This window comes from Oculina patagonica, chromosome 5, assembly GCF_052425735.1.
Source record: "Oculina patagonica isolate OP01 chromosome 5, crgOcupat, whole genome shotgun sequence".
Lineage (NCBI taxonomy): Eukaryota > Metazoa > Cnidaria > Anthozoa > Scleractinia > Oculinidae > Oculina > Oculina patagonica.
Window position 1 is genome coordinate 6,112,738 of NC_135762.1, and position 26,851 is coordinate 6,139,588.

At 39.2% G+C, this 26,851-nt stretch overlaps 1 protein-coding gene across 1 annotated transcript in view; it reads left to right on the forward strand.

Moving 5' to 3' along the window:
- LOC144654949 (uncharacterized) overlaps positions 1-24,648 on the forward strand; it is a 31,533-nt gene extending 6,885 nt beyond the window's left edge. The window contains exons 2-20 of the mRNA XM_078515181.1: positions 2,946-3,242; positions 3,555-3,720; positions 3,913-4,075; positions 6,632-6,693; positions 6,963-7,109; positions 9,724-9,814; positions 10,160-10,212; positions 10,746-10,818; positions 11,533-11,591; positions 12,699-12,828; positions 14,421-14,660; positions 15,590-15,803; positions 17,218-17,303; positions 17,715-17,909; positions 18,077-19,030; positions 20,121-20,197; positions 20,542-20,944; positions 23,454-23,852; positions 24,251-24,648. Of these exons, the coding sequence (XP_078371307.1) occupies positions 2,953-3,242; positions 3,555-3,720; positions 3,913-4,075; positions 6,632-6,693; positions 6,963-7,109; positions 9,724-9,814; positions 10,160-10,212; positions 10,746-10,818; positions 11,533-11,591; positions 12,699-12,828; positions 14,421-14,660; positions 15,590-15,803; positions 17,218-17,303; positions 17,715-17,909; positions 18,077-19,030; positions 20,121-20,197; positions 20,542-20,944; positions 23,454-23,852; positions 24,251-24,648 (4,200 nt within the window). The 5' untranslated portion in view covers positions 2,946-2,952. The remainder of the gene's footprint in view (positions 1-2,945; positions 3,243-3,554; positions 3,721-3,912; positions 4,076-6,631; positions 6,694-6,962; positions 7,110-9,723; positions 9,815-10,159; positions 10,213-10,745; positions 10,819-11,532; positions 11,592-12,698; positions 12,829-14,420; positions 14,661-15,589; positions 15,804-17,217; positions 17,304-17,714; positions 17,910-18,076; positions 19,031-20,120; positions 20,198-20,541; positions 20,945-23,453; positions 23,853-24,250) is intronic.
- Positions 24,649-26,851: the final 2,203 nt, after the last annotated feature.

A 26,851-nucleotide genomic window follows, 5' to 3' on the forward strand; every position in this document is an offset into this window, starting at 1 on the left:
ACATCTTTTGTAAGGTGTAACTCGGTTGTACTTTTTATTGCATTAAAAATATAGCAAACATTTGCACTATCAACTTAGCTTATACAAGATATACACACTAAATGGAGTTCATGAATACATGAAGACTTTGAAATTCAATGTGATATTTCTTACCGCTGCTCAATAGAATGATACCTCATCGCTCAGCCGCTTTTTTAGCTCTGAATTTTCTACAATACCTCCGCACGGCCATAAGCTTAAATAAATTTCACAGTATCATCAACTGTCGGAATGTTATCAGCTGATGATATCCTCGACTCCATGTTTAAACACTATAACTCCAATTCCTCTGGATTCTAACTTTTCTATCTGCCGTCTTCCTGTTCCATTCCTCGTTTCTTGATGCCCTCCGACAATTGTAGCAAGGATTGCTGTACAGCTCTTTCGAACATCAAACTCAAATGTCGTATCTTCTTTCAAATTCGCTTTCTTCTCGTCTCAGTCAGCCCCAGCCTTCCCCTTTCTTTTACTGAGCAGGCGCAGACGAACATTTATGCAGTGGGCATGCGCCACCGGATGTCGTGGATTTTACGACATCCGGTAGTCAGTGTTACCAGAGCCCTTCGTTTCGCCGACCACTTGACCAAAAGAAACGGAAGGCTCTGGGAACGAGAATGCGTCACGAGTTGATCTTTTTCTCATGTTTTCTCAAGTCTTTCCTTCCATGAATGAAAATTTAGCAGAAGAAAAAATCAAATTTCCAGTTCCTCACCCTTTACAGGAACGTAAGATGAGCAGACTTGAGCAGAATTTCTTTTTCCTCGTGGAATTTTGATTTTGAGCAGAAAACTTGATTTCTCACGGGCATACATTGCCGCGAGCGTCATTTATCACGTGATGCATTTGTCCCTTCATCGGCCATTTTGGAGTTTTTAGAGTCTACGTAGCTCGAGTGGTAGGAAGCGATTCATTGCTAACCTCGCGAGATCATGATTGATCATCACGAGTATTTAACTGTTCACATTTTATGTAGAACACTGACAAAACAACTTCTAACATTCCTGTGCAACCCATGATTTTTTTCTTACTTGCTTGCTAACAATATTTTATTGTGATTCCAGAAAATCTTTGTACCGACCCCACAGAGGTTCATTGAAAATTCTGATGGGGGAGGGGGTCTCACAATGAAACTTTTGAAATAAAGTATGAAGATTAACCGAAATTTCAAGAGATGTTGGATGTTGGGGTGGGGGGTGGTTATTAATATTTTCCTGAGTAGCACATTTGTATCAAACACTACACTGTCCGTACGGACCGCTCGTTTCAAAAGGTGCCATAACTTGAAGGGAATAATATATTTTGAGTTGATGTTTTGCCACAGTAAATAGCTCACCATACCCAACATTTATGCTAAGTTTGGGCGAAATCGGTGACATGAGCTGTATCACATGTTGCCTGGTCCTCTTATGGACACACTCTTAAGGTATAAACTGTCTTGAGATTTGTCTCCGTCACGTGATTGAGTCAATCTGGCGGGTATGCTCTGATTATTTGTCAAATTCCAGGGCTAGAAACTCGAAATTTAATAAAACTCGTATATAATCAGCTGCAAGTAAAGCAAGTTCCTATCGGCGGAAGTGAAAACCCACCGATAACCACAAAAAACGATGGTTCATGTTGTCAAACGTTACGCTTGACGTCTTTCGGCATTTGCAAATCAACAGACTGAGATTATTGAGTTTCGTCGAATATGATTCTCGGAAATGTTTATTAACTGCTTTATTAAGTGCCAAAATATCAACACGTGGTTCCCAGGACATTTAAAATGAATACCTTATATAAATAAAAAAAAGGTCTCGAACGACTGGCTTCCCGTTTCTTTAGAAATGTGTTTACGTCTAAAAAAAAATTATAAATAAATATTTATATAGCGCATATCCAGGCCTGCTCTAGGCACTTTACAATTATGTTAAAAAATTAAGATGACTAAAATCACAATATAATAAAATCGATAAAAATTCGCTAAAATGAACTATATAAATCTTAACAATTAAAAATTTGCTTTAAAAGTAATAAAAAGTAAAAATCGCTAATAATAATAATTTTTTTTAAAAAAGAAAACAAAAGACGTGGTCACGTGGCTGCGCCAGTTGACTAAGTCACGTGTCGGTGTCTATTTGTATTTTTCGACTTGTATCAACCAACAGACTGCTGAAGGCTTTAAAAGGGCACAAGATATACTATCAAGCTTCCAAAGCAACAGAAGATATTAAAAAACATAAGATAGAGGAAAAAAATGAAAAAAAAAAAACTTTTAATCGGTGGAAAAGACGAAAACAATTAAGCTTGAACGGACAGATTACTTGTTTGTTGCGTTGTTTGTAGGGTTCTCAAGATTTCGATGGCGACGGCGAATAAGTAAAAGAGCGAAATATACCACGGTGATACATACGCTTGGAGCGGGTCGGTTCAGCTATAACAGTCACGAATATTGTATAACTGCAACTGACTAACTTATTCCCTTAGGCTCCTCGTGGAGCAAAGTGCGTCAACAATGCTTCGCCACCGAAATCTATTTGCTGCCGCCTTCTATGCTGCGTCCCATCTGATGTTAGCTTTCTTTAACTCCTCCTCAGTTGATCTTCTCCAGGTCTTAGCAGGTCTTGCCACCTTTCTTTTTCCCTGCGGATTCCACTTTAAGACCTGCTTGGTGGTGTCAGTGCCTGGTTTTCTTAGGGTGTGGCCTATCCAAGCCCATTTCCTTCTTGCTATCTCAGCTGATATATGCTCTTATCCATTATATATAGAATCATAGTTTTGGTTTTATTCAAATTGACTTTATAGTTTCTTCAGTAGAAAAATGCGAATCTGTGTTGTGCTCTTTATTCTTGTCTATAGTGATCACGGTAGTGCATCTAATGCCCAGTTTTATTTCCTATTGCGAATTTGTTTTGCTCAAATTGTAGTTCCAAAATGAGTAGCAAGAAATCTGGAGGCCCAACAAGTAACCAAAGCTCAGGGTCTGCAGATGAAGGAGGTAGACTTGAACTGGAAAAAAGGAAACGAAATTCTCGAACTAAAAAACACATCTGGGAACAAAGATTTGTTATTCATCCTGACGACCTACGTGCGACGTTAAGTGAGTTAAGTAGAGTGCAAAGGAGTAGCAACGACTGCACAACGATACAGATACACGACAGCAAATCTGAAAGAGAAATACGAGAATCCCTCACGGAAAAATTACCGAAGCTGGAGGGCAAGCGGTAAGATAGATTGCTGTTCCTATTAACGATTTCGCCAATACAGATCGACCAATCTCGGTTTAAAAACAAGATATAGACTAGCAAAATTCACTAAAAAAATAAAAAAACCTAAACAGCACAATTGTCACACTTTTCCTGTCAGGAAAGATAAAAAAATGTGAAAACGATCGTGAGAAAAACGTCCTTGTTTTTAAAAAATATACTGAACAAAAGTAAACCGCTCCAAGTTTCACAAGCTCCTCGAATTGTCGTATTCCTTGTTTAATTAGTTAAGTAAAATTAGTTATCACACTGTCATTTAAACATTTTCAGCTTCATGTTTTTTACGAAAGTAGAGACAAAGAATCGCTTTTGCCCTTGCTCGTGTGATTGTGAAGATACTGCACATGTGGAAAAGCCCACTGCGGAATGGAATGGAAAGAACATTAAAAAGATGGCCAAAGGAAACAGAGTTGTATATATTCTTTGCCTATGCAAGGTACAGCAATTTCCCTTTTTTATATTTCTCTTGCAGAACAGAAAAAAGAAACATTTTAGCACTGATTTATGTATTTTACAAGGAGGTGCAGGAAGCTGTACTTGAAAAGTAACAGTGCAATACTTCTTATGCAGCACGTGCCTGGGTGCTAGCTTCTTAGTTGTTCTTATGCATTGCTACAAACTTTTTCAGGAGACGGCTGTGAATGAACGAAATGGAGAGAGTACAGCATCTGCTGTTTCTCAAACTCTAGCTGATTGTAGCACACCACAGAGTTCTACCTCAATAAGCAGTCAGTTTCACCTGCGTAAGCGATGTGCAAGAGACGATTTATTTCCTGGTTTGGCAACGAAACGTAAGTTCATATTCCCAAGTCAAACTTTTATTGAATTAATGTGGTTCTGACCTGTAGATGAGCATTACTTTTCCGAGGGAGGGAGTTCTTCTTTCAAGTCACTGTTTGCTATTACAAGGTGGACAGTTCTACCTTTTTTAAGTCTCAGGATAAACCCAAGTGGCCATTCCAGTAAAGTTACTAGTTAGGTAATACTTGACAAGTTTATTTTGTTAAACAATATTAATGTGCTTCGTTTTTAGTCTGTGGTTGAAACCTTAGTATGTAACCATTTAAGTGAGAGCTATTGGGCAGTTTTTACGTGGTACTGTTTATTGTGCTTTATAAGGTGGGCTGTGGATAACACTCTAGTGCATGCACTCCAAAACTACTCAGATTAAGCAGAACTCTTACGTAATACTGTTATGCTGTGCAATGTGGATCAAGTTTGTAAGTCGGTATTAATTATAAGTGTTTTGTTATATCCCTAAACTGAATATAAAACAAACTACATACGAGTGCAACGCGTACGAATTTAATTCAGTGTAAGTCAAAGATCGTAAATACACAAACCTTTCTCTTCGTGTAAGTGCCTGGAAATACCTTAGCGTATCCCCACCAAAGAACTCTTGGCCATGGAATTAAGTAATTCGTCAGATTTTCTAGTACTCAGCAGTGAATTGAGGTCCTCTTTGTTCATTTCTTCTTGTCATGTTAGCTCTTTGAAGCTGGCATTTTCTCCTTCCTCCTTGCAAGAGTCTTCACTGCATTCAGACTGCCCTTGATTCTCGATTGAGAGCTTTGTTCCTATTTAAGTTGTTCTATTTCTTCTTCACTTCTAATTTTGAAGCGTTTTGTAGTGGCTATGACCATGGTTTTGAATTTCATTCAACATCCCGGCCCTCGGCGAGCTCACAAATTTGCCGCGATTTCATGACAAAGGTCGTGATCACGTGCAAATCCAAGGTTCAAGCTTTTGCTGCCCTAGGGAGTGCTTCATGCAAAATAGTCGGAAGATCTCTAAGAGATCTTTGATTAAAAAAAAAGATTCATAAGCATTTTTTTTGTGGATGTGTTATCTTAGAAAGTTTTATTTCTCTGAATTTTGAACATCGATTCTTCTAAAACTTACTAGGGTAAATACATGATGATTGTTGTTTTTTTCTGGGTTATGTTTCCAGCTCTTAAAAGAAGTTCTGGTATGAAAGGGCCCAGTTGCCAGGCAATAATCAAAGCGAAAACAACTGAAAAACAACCTCGTATTCTTGGTTTTCATGTGACGTCATCAAAATCCTAAAATCCAGAATCGTAATCACTGGCTATTAGACGTCCTTAATATATATCTTGTTGAAGGTTTTAGCTCGATAGCATTCGCCGTCTTTTCGATAGAGCATTTTGAATTTCGGAGTGTCACACCACACGAAATTAGAGTTGGCCGCCAGAAGGCTGTCACGTATACTTAAAAAATGCTTCATCTTGTGATTTTTAACAATCTGAACAAATAGGATTTTGCGAGAGGTGTTTATCTGAATGTTTACTTGTTCATGATGGTGATCTGAGCGTGAATGCTAAATGTTTTCGGCATTGATTCCAGGCGGCCATGTTGGAGCCCCTTCACACGGGCTCCAACATGACGTTTCCATGCATACTGTGCTCTCTAAATCTGCGTGAAACATTTTGATAGATAACTCGAGTACGGAATACCGTAGAGAACTGAGACTTGGACAAGTAGTATATATTAAAGTGTTCTACAACCTGTAATATTCCTGATGTTTTTGACTGAATTTTTTTTTGCGGCGTGACAGTGAAAACCATCTATTTTTCACGGCAGTAAGTTATTTTATTTACATTGTAATTTCTATCACTGTTTGTAAATAAGGTGTGAAGATTCTCTCGGGGAACCTAATACACTTTACTGCATTGTATTGCATTGCATTCCGAGTTAACCTTCCTCGTCTGCTAATAAATCAATTTTGTGTTCGGCTAAAACGTGAACATAAAATTGCAGGATTTGCAACTCAGTGCCGTCCGATCACGAAGGGCATCAGAGTCGGACAGCAACGTGCGGCTGTCAAAGCTGTGAATCTAATTATGTTTACTCGCTACATTATTTTTATCTATTTATTAGTTTTTTTTCTATAAAAGTAAGTTCAGTCATCGATCGTAACAAATGACTATTTCATCTTTATCATTTACTCACCTAACTAAAAATACCTTAACCTTAATTCCATTATTTATTTTACATATGATGCTTTCGACCCTGGCAGTATGCAGAACGCTTGTTACATATGAACCTAGTAAATGGCCAAGCTCACCAACTGAGCAGTCTCTCGTAGCTCAGTTGGTTAGAGCGCCCAATCGGTATCTGGTAGGTGATATGTTCGAATGGCCTGTCGGGGACTCAGATTTTTTTCTTTGTCTCACGCTCGTGATAAATGCATGAACATATCATCTTCATCATGAAATACTTCATATGTAACAGGCGACTACATCATTTTCCAATCATAACCTGCATAAAAACACAGCATGAAGATACAATTAAGGACAAGAATTGTAAAATTGCCAATCATTTTTTAGGTACTTTGACTGACGAAGACGTTACTTTTCTTGTTGATACCAGATCTTTACAAGATCAAACTGTAAGTATTTTTCCTGATAATATTTATCAACGAGCGCTTCCTAAACCACCCTATCCTGTTTCAACAGTGTACTCACTTGTTTATAGAACTCGGAACTTGTTTTGGAACTCGGATTTTTAGAACTCAGATAGATCCAGATAATAACAAAAAATGCAGTATTAATTTTCACGAAACATATGAGTTTGAGAGACATCGGACTGTGATTTAAATGATCACAGTGTACGTTTTCCTATAAAAATTGTGATTTTTTAAAACGTCTCAACCGACAGATGGGAAGAAGAGCAGAAGAAAAAGAAAACGAGGACGAAGAAAAACAAGTAGATTTTGCTACTGATGATGATGATCATGATCACCATGAAGAGAAGGAGGAGAAACGACAACAACAACAGCAGCAGCTAATGCAGCTTGATAATGAAGTATGTACTTTCGAAATTGTCATGAAAATATGTTGATATTGGTGATGATATTGCTATGACAATAACTGATGCAATGTCTGCTGCTAATTCAGAAGTATCTTTTCTCTTGTGGCATACTTCCTCGAAGACGTGATCAATACAGTAACCCTCTCTTTCGGTAATATATAGATTTAAGCAAGCCTAAAAGCGGAGATTACAATGCGTTCATTCTGGTAAAAAGCGACCAAACCACCAATTTATACGGTAGCCCATATATAGGTGCCGGACAAATTTAAATCGCTCACGGTTAAACTGAATGTCTAACGGCATAACAAAACTAATAATCTGGCAATACAAAATAGGTTTTACGATCCACTTATAGCTTTGCTTATGCAACAGACAATATATTTCCAATATATTTCGTGGTTAAGTATACCCATCTCAATTTTCTGGCCTGTGAAGTTTGTTTCTAAAACGGGGACAACGTGTAAAGGGCAGCTTTATTAAGGCAAAGAAATATTTTTTGGAATTACGAAAACTCTGAGTCGGTAGTCGCCGCTCGCGCTCGAGGTAGATGGGGTAAACATTATTTCCAGACTGAACAAGATTAATTGGTCGAACTTTCTGCTTTTCCGCCGTACTGCACTTCGGAAAACTTCACTTAAATACACTGTATGAATTTTTTTGCGAGAAAATTTACGGCCTAAAGTCGTAATAAACCTAATGCAGCAACTGATAACGAAAAAAAGCTCACATCAGAACACCACGCCAAGGGATCAGAAAATCACTTACGGCCAAACAAAATCAACTTACAGCAATAGATAATCTGTTAACCCATAACAATGCAATTATTTCGGCTACCCTGTTATAATGTTTTCGTTCCTCACAACTTCACGGAATATAGGTGACTTTTAAAAAGGGACTATGTCACGAGGGACTCGCAGAATTTTGGTCTTAACTGTTCTGAAATAAGTGGTAGGCAACTTCGCCTATGAAAAACATTATAATCAAACACTTAACTGAAGATATAACCTTTATTTGGGGATGAGAAATCAAATTTGGGCTCCAAATTGGCTAACGTTTTCAAATTGCAATCCATTTCCATCCAAGCCATCCGCAGCCAAATGCGCTTTTAAAAAGTTTTAGTGCTCTAAAATAACAATTGTTAATAAAAATGGACGATTATTTTCAAGTTTCCTACGACACAAATATAAATTGTAAGTAGTTTTAGTTTTTTACTTAAGCTTAGTTAACTGATGATTTCCGTGTTTAAAGAAAAGTTTTACATCACATTGCATTACATCACATTACATTGCATTACATCTCTCAGATGTTTTGTTGTGTTGCGTCGCTGATCATGAGTATCTTTACTTCTTGTTTGTATTTGACTTCATTTGTACTTTTTAATTTCCTTACTTTCCTTTAGCAACCGGACACTTCATGCCGAGGCCTAATCCGTGCGTACGTACGGGACTACGTACACGACCACCAAAATTACTCGGCTTAATGGACTTACCAATTTCGCTTAGTTATGGATACTCCGCTCGCACGCGCGTTCGGTGCCACCATTGCCACCCTGCGAGCAGAGCCCTTCTTTTCCACTGATCAGTCGGGGGAATAAGTGCCCGTATTGGCAAATCTTCATTGAAGCACTCGAAGAGTTTCTGAATTGTTTCATTCAATCAAAGACTAGCGCGAGCGCTCACGAGTATGTTACTTAGCAACTGCATAGAAAGTCGCGGACTCACCACTTCTTGGAGAAGTGATGTTGCCATGAACTGAAACTTGTTCCCCCGAATGTGATATACTTGGCAAGGAAGGGCTCTGCAAGAATCGTTTCAAATCTTTGTTGAGCATGCGTGAGGCTTGTACATTAAGCTTGCGGGAGGACCACTTAATCTTAGCATGCGCGCGCGGATTGGCGTGACGGATCGTAAACGACAGCGTAAACAAAGTGTTTTGTTTTACAAAATTTCTTTACTTCAAAGAGCGTCTGAATTCCTTCAGTAAAACATGTCAAGCACCGCTTTAGGTCTCGTTAGTGACTTAACGGTAGAGCTGTACGATTAAAAACGTGAAATTTCTTCTTGGTTTGCAAAAAGCGAGATTTTTAATGTTACACAAGTGCGCTCGCACACAAACAGCAGAAGATGGCGAGAGCAATCGTCAGCCCTAGAACTTTCGAGATCGTACTGTAGGCTCCGTCTTAACCGTGGGTTTTTTCGAAAAAGTTGATACCCGCGCAGCAAAAACACTGACTAACCCAGACTTTAGGGCTGCGGTGACTTCAAAGAAATGATTCATTATACAGAGCCTCTTTTCTTTCCAAATCTCAGCCGCAGGGAAGTGAAAAGATGCTCTGCAAGCAGGGTTGTTAGGCGCGTGCGGTATACGTAGCTCCTCCACTATCTTCGAAGGAAGAACCCAGGAGGAAGAACCCAATGTATGCAGAGTTCTTGATGTTGCTAGGTTGGAAAAGATCACTTTGCACTTTTTTGTGGAATTTAAAAAAAAAGCTTGTGTCTCATAACAGATAACTTAAATGCATCTAACCCGACCCTGGCTGTGCACAAAGCCTTGAAAAAGTAGCAATTGGGTCCAGTTGCTTTAACTCATACAGCTTTCCTTCTGTCAGAGACCTGCCAAGGGTACATCGATAAACGGAATAGAAAGAAACGTCGCGGAGAACAGACAGACAGATAGCGCATATGATACATTTCAAACAGGTGTGTTGTGGTGTATAAAAGTAACTAGAATTTGCAAATTCAACCGTCTCTTTTCTGGTATTTTTTTGGAGATCAGACTTGATATTCTTTCTTTTAATTTTAACTAAAACACGCTCTTAATGGGTAAAATGTTGGAGGAAATCTGTCAAAACGGTCGAGCTTTTGAGGGTCACTGCAGAAGCGAACATATATCACATTTTCCAGTCTATTGGATTTGGGCATATTTCAGTCTCATTCCCTTATTTCAGGTCCAAGTGACTTATTTTCCAATTAAAATGTAGAATATCCGTGTTCCTTTTTCACCGCTTTAGGTCTAAATTAATCTTCCGTTCTTCATTTCAACAGAAAGCAGTACACATGCTCTTTCAGAGGACCTTTTCTTCCCTCTGCAGGATGAGGTATTCACATTTTGCACGTTTTTTATCTTCTTTTTATTTAAAATAGGAAGTGCAACGGACGGACGAATGAAACTGCGAAAATGGTACCGCCTCTGTTTTTTTCGAGTTTGTTTTAAGTTAGAAAAATCAATCCTTGCCGCTGATGAAAGACTCGTTAACATCGGGGTATTGTTGATTCGTAACGTGAGTTTGTACTCAGACTGCGTTGTTTTGTTATAATATCGGTGAGGTAGACTAACAGCAAGGTAACACAATGACACATGTAATAACAGGGCCGATCAACTCGCCTGAAACTATAGAGTCACAAACCAATTAGGATTGCGTGACGAGCCAAAAGAACGTTTGCGTAGGTGGCAAGTCAGCTCCACTCGTCCAAACTTGATAAAACCTGTGTAAGCCAATCGTAAGCCAAACCCAAGAATTATTTGAGCTGCAAGGCGTAATTATTTCTCTGAGGAAAGAATGACAAAGTTCTCACCAATCTCAATAATCAACTAATTAAAAAAATCGCTCTACAATTTCTTCTTTTACAGGAGCTGCAGGCTTACCTCGATAGTGATTCACCACCATCTACTCCAACACTACTTACGGAAATAATAAATCAAGGTTAGAAAAAACCTTTTTCATTTTATATGGGGTTATATAAACTAGCGTGTTACACTTGATCGCTTGAAGGTCCTGCATGTGAAGGAATACTCATGATATCAGCACAGCCAGACAATATGTGGTGTGGTAGTTTTCCATAAGATTCAGAAACTTATTTCTGTTTATAATCTACACGGGTGTTATCACTGCAGGTCAGTGAGGTTTTCTGTTAGTCAGACTTTAGGAAAACCACGGTACTACAATCTTGACAAAAGTAGTTGAGTCAAGCGATAGATATTTATCTAGTCCAGTCCCTGAACTCTCTCTTCTCCCACCTGGATTCAGCCTTATGTAGGGCAGGGAAGAGAGGGTTGCGCAAATATTTCGCTCTTCAAACACTCATTTGTAAATTCCTAGCTCCAGACCCCAGTTGTTTAAGGGGCGGACGACGCCATCTACGGATACGGTACTGATTTGAAATCAGTATCACAGTGGTTTAACCCGTGGAAAACTTTATCCACTCTTTGAACAACTAGGGCTAAAACTGACTTAGGGGAGCTGGGTAGGACATTTACAGTACAAGTGTTTTGAATAGTCAAACTACAAAGTCTGTTTAAATTGTCTCTTTAAGAGTTTTGTCCAGTAGTATGGACCATCGAACCATGAAACCTTGAAAGTCTTTGCAGCTTTTTGTTTGAATTTTAAGATATCAAATTTATATATTCTTTTGTACAGAAGTTGCAAGAAACGTACTTGCAGTTGAGGAAATTGTTCCAACTAAGGGAGACATTAAGGTAATGTAATTACTCAACACATAATATGTATTGTTGAATTTCTAGTTTTTTATTGGTTCTCTACTTATCTATTGTTATTATCTATTCAAGTTCACCTTGTAAAGTGTTGGCAAGCGGTAAGATTACAATTTTGATCGTCGGGATGAAAGTGTTTATAAACGGATGGCTAAAAAGTGAATTTCCCCATGGAAAAACAAACGACATACCACTAAGAAAGTTTTATGCGCAAAATTTAATTGCATGTAAGAGCTTTCATGGTAACGGTAGTGCCGTTAACAACATGCATGAAGCAATGTTGGGCAATACTGTCTCAGGTGTTTCCATACTTCGGTCATGTCATCAGAAAAAAAACTTATTAATGACGTATAATGGTTCTAATTTCTCAACCGCAGGTAAAGGTAACGCAAGATGTTCTTTCGAGCCTATAAATCGAGAAAATAAGGTCGGATCGAATTCTGCGAGCTCTTTGACACCCATGGAGCTACATGTCATTGGTTTCTTCATTTATTAAACAAAATTCCTTTGTTGAGATGTTTAACAAAATGCTTACAAATCATGATTGATCTTTTACTTTAATAATAATAATAATAATAATAATAATAATAATAATAATAATAATAATCAAAACTATAACAAAATTCTCGAACGTGATTGGTTATCAGCAGCCTGATTTGAGCACTAATTGGACAGTGTACGCGTCATGCTTGTAATTGGACAGTGTAATAGGACAGTTTACGCGTCATGCCTGTGTAATTGGACAGTACGCGTCATTTTGCGCGCGCTGTTGTTGTGCATTTTGTTGAGTAAACTGTTATGTTTTTCAATTTTATAAAAACGTTAAACCATTTGACTAAAGGTTAGTTTGTTTCTCAAATTTTGTCATAGTTTTGATTAATTGGTAACAGGACTTCGTGTCGTCCAATTCTATCTGTAATCATACTCGTGATTAAACAAATCGGACTCCCGCTTCGCGGTCGTCCGATTTTGTTAATGACTCGTATGATTACAGACCGAATTGGACGACACGAAGTCCTGTTACCATTATTAATAATATATAATACTAATAATAGTATAATACTAAGTTGTTTATCTATCTATTTATCCTAGGGTGGGTATAGATTTTTCTTAACACTAACTGAACCCTGTATGGTCGACAATGTTCAAGTACAGTTTGGTATCATCGCTCCAGTTCCAGTTACTAGACGCAGCGACTCAGATTACCGGGGAAACGTTCCTCGTAAGTAACAAACCCCGTATATCTATTGGAAATACAACTGCAATGCAACGTTAAGCTACACAGCACTGGCATTAAACACGCTGGAAATTAGAGAATTGACTCTAAAATAGAATTAATTGCTGGAAACAAACCCGGAGTTTTGTTTTGAGATTTAGCCCTATAAAGGAAATTGGAGTCAACACGAGGCAAAGAAATATTCTTTGACCCCAATCGGCGGGATTCGGACCCGTGACCTCCAGGTTAGATCAACGTTGCTCTACCGACTGAGCTACGAGGCCAAACGGGAGCAAGTCACGGGTTAACCGTTGTTGGGCTTTCTTAACCCTATGACAAGTATTGCCCTGGTACATATACATGTAGCATTTGGTTTGGTAAAATAGGTCATATGCACACCCAAACCAGATGCCTAGATTGCTGGTATCGGTGCTATTCCTCATAACAGTCTCATACATAGCAGGTTACTCAGGCCCGGTATTTTCGTGAGGTTGCCCCAACAAGTGAAAACGCGCGCTGGCCCGTAAGCGTTTGGTACAACTGAATTAAACCTAATCGTAAAAACTTAAACGAAAGCTTTTATTTAACCTTTTCATGTACTCAAAGGAAGGCTTAGTTCCTAAATTGAACCTATATTGGCAATGTTAACTCGAAATTAAATCAAGTAACCATTTTGGTAGCCATATCCGTTAGAAGTTCGCGCGGCTACCGCACAGTCACCTCTAAAACGAGCCGTCAGTTTAAAACTAGTTGTAGGCATCCGTCATTCCCGGAAGATTATGTAGTTGTGCCTTGGCTGATCTGGTTACAGCGCCTGTTGTGGCTATGGAGTCCGATGCGGGAGTGGCAGTCCCTGCTGCAGTGGGCGCGGATGAAGGCTGAGACAGGTCTATTCACTGGTGGCTGAGATCTAGACTTCCTCAGGGATCTTTTCTCTTAAGCTTAAAACTAAACAAATGCCTAAAACATTCTGTCATCTACTCTCATGCGAAATCAGTGACTGAATATAGTATATGAAAGACTTTTATATTTTGCGCCCCAGACAAGAAGATGAAACCATAAAATGCGTCGGATAACTCGGAGCAAACGGTAAAAGAAGGTTTTAAACAGACTTGGAATGCCAGGCCTGTATTAAGTGACGGATCATTTAAGTACTGGGGGGTATGAAAAATTATTTTTTAAAGACGGGTTTTTAGTGGCCCAGCTCCGAGTTACTGGAAAAATGTTTGGGGCAGCCCACCCCTTGAGTGGCACAGAAAAACTTGTGCAGTGCATTATTTGTCTTGAACCACCCTTTAGACATGTTGAAAAATAGTAACCATAACCACCCCCCTTGTACGTTATGACCGGCTCCTTACATGAAGAACGATTTAGCCATAACTTACTTGACAAAAATGCAGAACGCGAGTGTGCCATTTTCAACACTAAGAATGCCTAGGGAATGTTGTAACGTAGGCGAAAGGGAGAAGAATTCAGGACGAAAACTTGGCACAGTATGTAACCAAATTCTTTGAACATATTTAAAAACGAAGTATGGTAATTCAAAAGGGTGTCAACCTCAACGAAAACTCAACATTTAATTTTTTTTGTCCTGGCAGCATCTCCCACTCCAGGTGAGGTGCAAGTTCGAGTGACGAATCCCTTTGGAGCTCCCATCAGCAGTACGGTAACCTTTACCTACACCGAGGAAAATCCCATAGAGAAAGGTGATATCAAACCGCAAGACATCCGAAATATGGATGTGAATGATTTACCTTTGGCGCTTATGGAGATAGCACAAAGAATGGGTGAAATGAGCTTAAAGTTGAAAGAAGAGCCGAGTCAACCTGGTAAACTGGGTAAGCACTAAATACTAGTAATTGTGATAGTGGACAAATATGAAACTAAGATCTTAGCCGGACCTCATCTCTTCTTATGCAAGTAATCACGGAATACACACATTGAATGTCGTCCGAAGCCAAAAAGAAGATATACACTCTGTTGATGCCAGTTTGCCCACGAGAGTAAAATCTGAAAGAAAGCGCACTTCTCAAATGCCTCATACGTTTCACCTGTTTGTTTCGTCCGATTAGTACAAAATGTTATAAGTTAATCGACGCGTATTGTCTTGGACTGAATCGAGTTTGAGGACTTGTTGGTGCATGAGTAAGTAGAGTGTCAATCTTTTCACCTTCATTATAGATTGTAAATGCAAAACAATTGGAACGTGGAGCATAATGCTTGTCCCTATTATACTTAAGTTGTATCAGTAGAGCTGGTGTTTGTGTCATGGTGTCCGAGCCAAGTGTCCCATACAGCTGGAGCTTATCCCGGTTTCTGTAGCATTAAGCGACTAGGAGTATTTCTACTCCCCCTGGATGGGATGCTAGTCCATCGCAGGGTTACCCCCAGCAGTAAATTCGCCGGTACCCATTTATACACCTGGGTGGAGAGAGGCGCTTTGAGAGTAAAGTGTCTTTAGTCTCTTGCCCAAGAACACAATGCACCGCCCCTGCATGCCAGGGCTCGAACCCGGGCCGTTCGACTCCGAGTCGAGTACGCTAACCATTAGGCCACCGCGCCTACCACCTCCTAGTCCAATAAAGACTGAAAGAAATTTATTTCGGTTTGCTGGCTTGTTCGCTTTCTGTAACAGCCAGTATCATTGATTAACTGGGCGTTCAGTGGCAGCCTGATCATAGTTCGCTCGTTTTTTTTTTTATTAGTCGCTTTTTTATCAGTCGTTTCACTGCGCCTTCGTTTAAATAAATCGTCCCTTTGTGTTCAGGAGGTGCCAAGACGCAAGCGCTCTCCTTACTTCGCATCATCGTGGACACTGCGGCAAAGATAAATGCCATGGATTTCTTCAGGATCCTCTTTAGCACCCATGTTGGCCGGAGTGTGTTTAAGAGCTTTAAAGATGAACAGCCGCTGCTAGAGGAGATTGCAAGGGAAAATGGACACGAGGAACTGGCTTGCCTGTTAGAGCTAAAACATTTGATGTATGTTGCCTTACACTCTTTAAAGTGCTTCAAACAATCTTTTAACGTTTAACACAACTCTAAAAAAAAAAACATGTTTTAACAGGGTGGTAAATGGGTTATGCGTGACGCGTTATTTGACCAAAAATTAGCGCTTGGCACTTGAAGGCAACTCAAATCTGGCCGTGATCCGTGAATTGCCTGTGTAGTAAGATTTCGAGGACATGATTCGTGATCCCGGCCGAACACGTTCGTGAAGACCGAAGATAAATTACGTAATCATAAATGAATTCACGACAGTGAAGCAAAAATTGGCAAACTGGCAACACGAAACATGTAGTCAAAAGACTAATTTTGTGTGGAGGTCACGTTCTTTCGGCTCGATTGATGCGTTTTAGAACTTGTCTCACGTCCAGAGGCCAGCGCCAAAATTTTTTGGGTAAAATGCTTAAAATTTGGGCAATAAGTCTAGAGGAAAAATAGAAAAAAATAAGCCGACATATCTCAACATGATGCTCAAAACGAATTACCTCAACAGAAAAATTATTGGAAATTTTACCGAACCTTGTTGTGGTTCAGAAGTCTAAGTTTCTCATTTATCTGCTTTCGTTTCCTCTCGCAAATTGCTATAATTATGTTCGATTTCTCTCCTAAATACTGCGTGACCCTCAGTTTGATTCAGTTGCAATCATTTTGAAGTGAGTGGGAAATTGGCGACGACGCCAGAAGTTAGGATTTTTCATAGCTTGAGCGCTTGAGCGCGGTGGATCCCAAAGCTGTTACAAATGTGATAAAGCTAATTACTTTTGACTCAAATTAATGAAAATGTTTAATTCTAAGGGCTAGCTCAAAAACTTTCAACGAAATGTTTTAACTCATTTACCCCTGAATGTTTCAAACGCTTTCCATAACTTTCGAGTGGGGGAAAACAACGGTAAAGTCTTCCCAAATATACTTTAATTTTTGCTGAATTAATTAAAGAACTTTAAGCAAGCAGGCAAGGTTTGTACACAATTATTTTAATGCACGTTTTGTTGTCCATTTTATATGCATCTCTATTCGCTTTCAATGCAGCTCATTTTTTTTTCGGGCAATAAGGTCTCCGCCCACCCAGGTCCGAAGGTTCCCGTACGCTTATGCTCCCGGTTGAGAGTTTGATCGCCTTAATACTAGGTTATTGAAAGGTTAATGTCACGCAAATTAACTAATCAATTGAAGCTCATTTAATTTTCTTCAATAATGTTTACTAAAAACGCGATTCGTGAAATGGTCTAAAAATATACCTGATTCGTGATTAAAAGGAAAATAGGTCGTTATTCGGACCCCCTTTACCACCCCGTTTTAGTATCAACACTTACTTATGCAAAATGATAAATTTTGAGTTTTTATTACCGGTATTTAGGCTAATAAGGCATCTTAATTTTTCTTTTCGCAGCTATCGAGATGATGAAAGTGAAAGTGAAGACGAAGTAGATTGGAAAGAACTTGCCAAAGCAATAGAGAAATACCAAACACCGAACGGTTGGTATTTATATTACCTATTCTTTCGTTTTACCTTGATCAGTGAATTGTCTGACTAACCTGACAAAGAGCAAGAAAGTGTGATTTAAATTTGATATGGCTTATGTATATAGTAATTCACGGTTGTATGCTTGTCTATGAAAAAGGAAAGGATATGATGCGTGTTAAACTTTAATTAGCTGTAAATGAAAAACACTCAACATTGTCATTTAAGTTTATTTTGCCCCGGGCTTATAGTTACTGGGATTTTAAGATATTTACAATGAGGTAACTTTTGACGTTCAGTGTAAATATTTGTAATTGTAAATTGTAAATATCTTTAGTTTTCAGTTGGTAGTAATAAAAGTTATTGGTTATAAAAACCTATATCTATTGGGCATAAAACCTAAATCTTGGTTTCTTTTCAAACAGGTGAGATGACTGAGAAAAAGAGCATTCAGAGTACAAGTTCCTCAAATAGCTATTTAGGAGATGGAGAAAGTTCCTGTTCACTCTCATCTTTACATGTTTCAGCTACAGAAGGTTGCCCCGAAAGTACATTCGAAGAGCAGCAGACAGCGCCGGAATTCAAGTGTCGAGAAGAATCCGTCACCTGTAAAACAAGAGGTAAAAGACAATAGATGTCACTTATTCTAGCATCAGGTAGTTTATTTTAACAAACTCGAAGCCCGTAAAAATTTAATCACTCGGTTTCCGCCGTTAATTCAGTTTAAACCGTGTATGACAAGATTGTAAGTCCTAAATGTGGTTGACGCCCTTTTCTTATTGTTAAGGGTCGGCTTCAGATGTAGCATGTTCCTTGCCACCTCTTGCATCACCCTTTCTTGGACGAAATGTAGAATGCGAAGAAATTGTTGCCAACTTGACTTCACACAACCGCCGTATTGGTATCATTTCTGGTGCTGAAGGAATTGGAAAGACCGCTGTTGCTGCTCAAGTCGGGCATATGCTTCTTTCAAAGGGTTGGTACGTTCATTATCACCTCTGCAAAGACCAGGAGGCCAGTTTTGAAATTTCGGGACTTCTTTCAGTTCAAGCTATCAATGAAATCTCACATCCTACCCTTTTTATATTAGACAACATGGACATGTATGATGAATCAGACTGTCAGGATAAAATTCGTAACGTCTTCCAATCTTCTGTTGACTCTGCATCAGAAAACGGATATGTAGGATTACTGTTTGTTACCCGTAAGGGAATGCAATTTCTTAAGAACATTGCGTTTTCGCTTAATTTGCAACCTCTAAGTAGCACTTCTGCAGTTGAATTACTAAACACCGCCTCGAAAAACATTCCTGTTGGTGACTTAAATGCAATTGCTGAAGTATGTGATAACATCCCACTTACTCTCATGGTAGCCAGACGTTTAATTGAAGATGGAATGTCTGAAACAGACATTATCAACGAGATATCGTCTTCTGACAAGCTCCTGAAAGGCCACAAGTTAAATGACAGCCACTCCTCGAAGGGAGAGGCGAAGAGAGAGGAAATGTTACATGTTACTTCATATTCACATCCTCTACTTTGGCCTTGTAGTGATAACGAAATCGGAAAAATCTATCCAATGTTCGCACCAAAAGAGGTAGCGAGTTTAAGAAAAAAGCTTAAGTCCTCTGATGATGGAAGGTCGATGCCTTTCTACCGGGATAGAGAGCAAGCCATATACAACGTGATTGAGGGATTGGATGCACCCCCTGTATTGGATTTTCTTCAGGAACCTACAGATGGTATGTTTTTGTTTAATTTTTAGATGGTGCAAGATCATGCTTCTTTGGAGTTTGCAGTCAAACCGCAGATAGTTCTTTTGCACAAAACTTTGTTGTAACCTGCGAGCAATGTTTTACATTGATTGGCAGCTTGCTCGAGCAACTTTTAAATTTAATATAAATTTACATGAGCAAGTTGCCAAGTTGTTTTTTTCGTGTATAACTGAAACAATACCACTTTTGTGTCACGAGGGAAAAAATGATTGCCCTTCTGCTGACTCGGTTTATCAATAGACTGGGAGAAATCAGCGATGTGAACTGAAAAGTTCACATCGCCAAACTGGGAACTGTGCTTCAAAATTGAAAACGTAATCCAGAACATACGGAACCAATTCAGACTGACAAAATTTTAAACTATGTTTTCTAATTTCTCGCAGTCTGTTCAGTAAAAAGTCAACCACAGGAAATTCGTTTTCCCATCTTTGACACAGACGTGGTACACTAAACTTGTCAAAACGAAACCGAAACTAGCACTTGTCAAGACTAAAACGGAACTTGCTCGAGCAATGTGAATTGAGGGGCCTGAGAGAGTAAATGATGGGAACTGGGATTTACAATTTTTTTTACTGAGAAAATAAGATTTGGGTCACTGGGACTGGGAATCACAAACCATAAGATTAGAATAGGACTGGAATTTGAGCAAGCCTTAGGCTGGGAAATGGGATTTGAACCAAATTTGGGCTGGGAAATGGGATGTATACCCCCTCCCCCGCCTTTTAGGACCCTCTGAATTGAAATTGTAAGTTGCTGAAGCAAACTGCACATCAATCTTGGAACATTGCGCAGCAATACTGTAAAGTTGTAAAACGCGCACAGTGCGTTTTAAATCATGTATAGTGCAAACCCGAATCGAAATTGTGGACCTTCCAGTAAATTGCTAAAAGTTTTTATGGCTCATTTAGTTGATTTTGGTGTATATTAACAGGTTTTCCATCAAAGATTTCGTATCAAAGACACTTGGAAAAACAGTGAAGAAAATGCTTTTTTGATTTGACCTCATATCTGACTGACTAATACTACGGTAGAGCTTTAATCCGTTTTCTATGACTAGATTTGAAGAGATGTTTGAAGATTCAGCAGGGTAGTAAACACCCGGAAACAGCTGAAAGAGAACTTTACGGTCAGAAGGTAAATTGTGATGAAAATGTAAAAGAAAATAGAATAAAAATATAGGTAAACTGCTGTACTATCGGAATGGGAATCTATATATCGAACGTAACAGAACTGATTGTAATTCTATCGGTGGTTCCCTTTCTGGGGGTGGGGAGAGTGGCTGAGTGATTGATATCTCTTTATATATTAGTAACCATTTAAACCGATCTCAAAAATTGATCCTCTAATTTCTTCATGTAATATATCGGAGATAAGTGCCAGCATGACGTGCTAGTAGGCTCGAACGCAGACCTTACATTTTACTTTATATCTAGCTAATACTACATGTACACATTATGGTCCAATTTTTTACATTTTAGAAGAAAGAACCGATAGCTCTGAAGTCAGTGGTAATACCGAATTTCCGGAGCAGGCAGTGTTCTTTGGAAGATGTTTACTTCTCTAGTTACAGACCAATCCTTCCAGGAGTGGAGCAAGCAGTGGAGCCAGTCACAGAAGGTGAAAATCGTTTCCAGAAAGGAAAAAAGTCTATTGCGCAGACATCAGAGGAAAGTGTATCAGAGGTTTGCGTAAACAAACCACCAAGCGAGGCACACTCTAATCGACATGCCAGATCCTTTGAGTTACAGTATTTTGAAGCAGCTCAAAACAATAGGAAGAATTCAGCTTGCTTATCGTTGGTGAAGACAAAGTGTTTCGTTCTTTTTGTAACATTGTTGGCTGTCTATGGCATAAGTGTTGCAATTGCCTTCATCTCCCAAGGTAAGCTAAGCGACATTCGTATATAAAACAATTATTACATAAGTGCGCGCTGGATATGAGATGGTAGATAGCAAACGAGGCGCGTAGTGAATATATCACATACCAGGTGAATATATCACATAACGTCAGATGAATATATCAGGTGAATAAATCACATATCCCCTCGTCCCAAGTAAATAACCCTTACTTAGTTGTAAACTTTAAGTGTGACATTAAATTAGGTTTCGCTTTTGGCATGCGTTATTCAAAAACTTGCTGAAAAATAAACTATCACCTAGGCAAACCTTCCTCGGCATAGGAAGTGTTCCAAACAAAGACAACTTGCCACTCTACCCCTTTCACTCAAACAATTAACTTTTAGGTAAGGAACGTTTATTCGTTTGTCTCACGAATAAACGTTCATTACCTATCTTACACCACGATGAACAATATTAGCAATATTCACATCTTTAATTAACTTTTAATTTACCGAACTTTCCCACGGTCAATAAAGTATTTACCTCCGCTAATTAACCGTCACTGGTGCTTGACCGAAGTAATTAATAAAATATGTGATAGTTCGTATAGTGTGATCGTCCGGGTGAGAGTAGTTCTGAGAAGAACTGTTGTTGGTGACTGACGTTTCGACAACCTGAGCGGAAGTCATCTTCAGAGTCAAGTGGAAAGTTGTTGTCAGTCCATGATGTTATAAGTCTGGTCCGTTGAAGTTGATTGGTCAGTTTAGCCGTGATGTTATTGGCTGTAAGACTCGTGTAAAGTTTGTCAACAGTAATTGGTCAGTTTCGATCCGTCTATTGTTAGTCAAATTAAGTAGTACTGTTTGCGGTGCGTTTGTCGGTCCTGTTTGCGTCGTGAATAAGTCGTTTGTAAGGTGCCGGTAGTTGTTGACATCTGTTAATAGGCGTCTGTTCTAAGTTTGTGTACCAGCTTTCCAGAGTCAGTCGTTGAAAATAGTTAGTACTGTAGGTTAGGCATTCAGCAGAGTCCCAGTCGATTTTGTGGTTAGTAAGTCGATGGTGTTCAGAAATGTGATTGTTGACATCACCATTTCTTGTCGCTCGTTTGTGTTCAGTCAGTCTCGTGTTAAGGTTTCTACCGGTCTCTCCGATGTTGGAGGCCTGGCAGTCGGAGCATTTGATCTTATAAATCGCTCCCTGTCTGTCGTTAGGTTGGTCTCTGTCTTTAACGTTGGTCAGTAAATTTCGTAACGTAGTTATAGGTTTGTGAGCTACACGGATATTGTAGGGTTGTAGAATCCGCGCAATAGTCTCTGAAGTGCCCTTGATGTAGGGTATAGTCGCTGTAGTAACAGATGTCGAGTTTTTGTCAGTTTCGGCAGTTTCAGTGGGTCGGTGAGTGTTTCGTCTAATAAAGTCAATGTTGTAGTTGTTCTTGTGGAAAACGCGGTCAAGGTAATTGTTTTCGTCAGATAAACTGTCCGGTGTGTCACGAACTAGTTGCGCTCGTCTTGTCAAAGTCTTGATAGTCGTAGCTTTGTGGGAAGTCGGGTTGTAGGATGTTTCGTCCAGTAATCTGTCAGTATGCGTCGGTTTTCTGTACACTGTAGTTCGTAGTTCGTTGTTGTCGCGGCTTACCAGACAGTCTAAAAAAGGAAGTTTTCCGTTTTCTTCGATCTCTCCGGTAAACGGAAAACTTCCTTTTCAACATCATCGACTGACAACAACTTTCCACTTGACTCTGAAGATGACTTCCGCTCAGGTTGTCGAAACGTCAGTCACCAACAACAGTTCTTCTCAGAACTACTCTCATCCGGACGATCACACTAAACGAACTACTGATACTCCTGGGTTTAAACCATTTACCCCAAAATATATGATCTTAGTTAACTGCATTGGACGTACTGTTAACCTTCTTTGGTAAGTACGTTGGCCATGCATGCATTTCAAAAGAACTGCGGAAACGTTAGTTTCCGATGTAAGCGAACAATGGAACACTTTAATTAAGGTTTACTCATGCACGCGAAAATATTTACTAAGTCTCATAATATAGCTTTTAATTCTTTTGTGCTACAAGAAGAGAATTGGATACCGTTCATTGTGGTTTCGAAGCAGTCTGTCCAGCAACTGCAGAGATTGGTACCAAACATTCTTATTTCGGGATAGCTTTTAAAGATACTTTTAGTTGAGCGAAAGTTAAACCTTTAGTTTTGGTGACAAATCACCTAATTATAATTTTACTCTGAACTCGAAGCACGTTTTCAACTATCAAAGATACCGCTATTTCGATAGTTTTCGCGAACTTCAAAAAAAAAAAAACAAAAAAATGTTCCCATCGACCAATCACAGCGCAGTATGGACGTTACAGTTTTTTGATGTAAGTCTTGGAGTTGACTGCCGGTAACGGCTGAGTAAGAGCTGTAGAATAAAGAAGACATTTGATCCAAGAAGACCAAGTCTGACTGAGCTAATTTATATATAACGTTAGTCATAAAAAGTTTTTACTTTACCGTGTTTAGCATTTAGATGAATAACTTATTACTCCTTTTCAGCTAATGTGAAAACAACAACAGCAGCAGCAACAACAACAGTTCCAGCAACAACGGCAACGACGGAAGAAGCAATACAAGCATGCTTCAATGGGCCGTTAACTTTGCACTGTGAACTTGTTACAAACTTAAGTGCAGTCTATGAACTTCATTGGAAAATTAAATTGCCTGGCACTGGCTGGAACGAGTTTTCTTACTGTAATAAGTCCAGCACGAATTGCATCGTAACGAGACCAATGCTGCCAGAAGGAATCAAAGTGCTGAACAACTCTTATGGGTCTGTTACCTTAGAAAGAATAACAAAGAACAACACAAACGGCCATGCCCAGACTTTGTGTGAAGTTCACTATTCAGACAACTCCGTGACCTCGCATATTTATGAGATCAATTTTAACGTAAGATGTAAGTATAGTTGGTCTCTGGTATGATGTGCTCATGCATATGGCTTCCACCCTTACTGACAGAGGAATCAAAGGGGTGGGACCCTAATGAAATAAAGAGGAATCGTAGGGCTAGAGACCGTAAGGAAAGAGGTATCGCAGGGGTAGGGACTATAATAAAGGGAAAAAAATCGCAGGAGTGCTGTTAGAAAAAAAAGAGGAGTCTCGCGAAATTTAGTACTTGCGAAATTAAGTGAGAATAAGGTACTTAAAGTTAATTGCGAAATTATCGTTTGGCGAAAGCAATGCGCTTGTAACATACTCTCTAACTTCACACTGTGGGAACTTGACGAGGTCAACGTATTTAGCGGGTGTCTCTAAAACGGGATCTCACTGTACCTAATATTCTTTCTTGTGCAGGTGTGTGGATTCAGAAAGGGCGCGATCTTAACTTAACAAGGATCTTGCTGAGCATGCTATCATGTGAACGTGTGGTCGATATAGAGTGGTACAGCATTAATGGAAGCAAGTTTGCATACTGTAAATCTTGTCAGAGTTGCACGAAAACAAATAGCACTGATGGCAATCATCTAGTGCCGGCTTTCTGGAATCGATTGCAAGTAACTGGTGGTTCGTTATTGCTGACTGGAATTCAGGAGAACAATGACGGGCTCGCGATTAGAGTTAAAGTTTACGTGAAAACATCTGGAAAGCCGGCTGACAGGGACCTTGGCATAGACATCGCATCAGTGTATGAGTACACAATTAGGATATTTGTGAACATTTCTCGTGGTCCTCCAGGTAATTACCCTGATTAAGTTTTTGTTTAAAGGGTCATTTAAAAAAATAGCCTAACACCTTATCTAATTCGTAGTACAGTCCAACTCCAGCTGGAGTTGGACTGTACGAGTCACAGGAAGGTAATTATAATAATTTCATCGGGCATTGGGACGTATTTTGCGGACTAAATTGGAGAATTCAGTGGGCTAAAAACAATTTTTAGCCCGCTGCCGTGGACCAATTATAAACAAGAAGAATAACTAAGCCAGCCAATCAGAAGTGAAAACCATTCAACTGTTCGCGCCTTTTTCTTGCTGGCTGGCAGCACTTCAAGCTCCGTTAATTTGAGTCGAGGCACTTCCATCTGCGAATGCAAACTGTTTCTGAGCTTTATAACGACCAAGTGGTTGAAAATCTTAACGGAGAAGCAGATTCCCAGTCTTTTCAGCTAGATGAAGAGGAATCACGGAAACTCGAGAAAGACTCCAGGCGGCAAAGTAAATGTAAGTTTGCCTTCGTCGAGCGGAACAAGCTCAGCCGTTCAGGCATTATGCAAAACTTCCAACAAATTTCAACACTTTCAGGTATCCAAAGCTTAAGATACGACTGAAAATAAATAAAATGACCTGAAATTTTCAACTGTTTATTGTTTTATCCATCTCATATTACATATTCATGTAAGCTTTGTTCTACGAGTGAAAATTAGAAATTGCTCTCAACTATCAAAGCGAAGCGAAAGGTCCTACACTCGATCCGCCAGAATGCCGACCCGTATTCATGGAATAAGCTGTAATTCTCAAAGTTTACCTTTTTTTCACCCAAAGGCTTCAATAGTCACTCTATAAAAACATACCGAAAAAGTACCCAATGTAACATCTCTTCCCCCCCAAAAAGACAATATTCCAGTGGTAAACCTCTACGCGCCTCTACATTTAATTAATCCACTTTGTAGGGAAGGTGTATAGAAATTTTGTTTGTTTACACCTCATTCCTGAGCTTAGAATATGAGTTCATCATGTGTCGCACGTGACATATGTAATATAAGATTAATAAAACAATAAACAGTTGATAATTTCAGATCATCTTATTTATTTTGGATACCTACGACGACTTTTTCTTTGCTTTCGATAAAATTTGTGTGACTTCCTTCTTAAGCAAAGATTGTTTTGTGTAATTTTACGGTTTTCTGGCGAGTTTTGTAAACTTTAATACCTGGCTTTCAATCAGAAAAAAAAACGCCGACTCGCCGAAGGGCAATGTTCAAAATATCGCTTATAATGTGTTTGATGCCTATTCTAAATGCCCTCTGAAATTATTATAATAGTAATAGAGTTGATGTTCTTGGGCTCATTTTAGCCCTTGCCTGCGGCTCGAGCTAAAATGACCCTGCCTCGGGCCAAAAACATTTTTACGCCCGCGAACATCAACTCTATTGTTATATTAAAACGTGGTGTCTGTATCAGTTAGTATAGGAAACCACATGATTTCGAGTACAATTTTAAGGATAAATAAGCACGAGTAAATTTTTCTAAGGCTAACGAAATCTTGCTTATTTATCCCAAATTACACGAGAAAAATCATGTGATTACTTATTAATAATATTCATGAAAAAATTGCGTGAAGGCAACTCGCGCAAATCTTTTACAAAAACAATTTATTCAAACTCGGCAAATATCATCCCGCATTCATTCAAAACAAGGTCAAAGCCCAAACAACGTACAGATTTCTCAATGTTTAAAAAGTCTTTAAGCCGAAAGATCTGGCTAAACAGTCCAACGAATTGTCTGAATAAAAGATTTGGGTTTCACCTCGTCCTTGTCGAGCTTGGGTGCTTTCCCTACAACACTTCCTTGGGCGAAAAATTCTCTGTCCCGTACAATAGAAAACCCATTGGTTCTGTTCTCTAAGTACAGTTTCTACCAAGCGATGTACTCATCACTGGAAAAAGTGAACCATTTACAGACTTGACTAAATATGGTCCATAATCTTCGCCAATGTGTTTGTTTTTGATTTCGGCGTAAATAAATTCGCTCAAGCAAAGCGAGAAGCTCAGTCGGCTCGTAGTTTCGATTTCGTCGGCAATTCCCCTCTTGAGAAACCACTTATTCCAAAAAGAGAACCGAAACCAGTGCCTCTTAGTGTTATGGTATTAAGAGCTGTCTTCAGGTCCTCTACTGTGCTCAAAACGGCAACCATTTTTTTCCTCGCAACTCGAAGCAGATCCAAACTTCGCGCCATGCA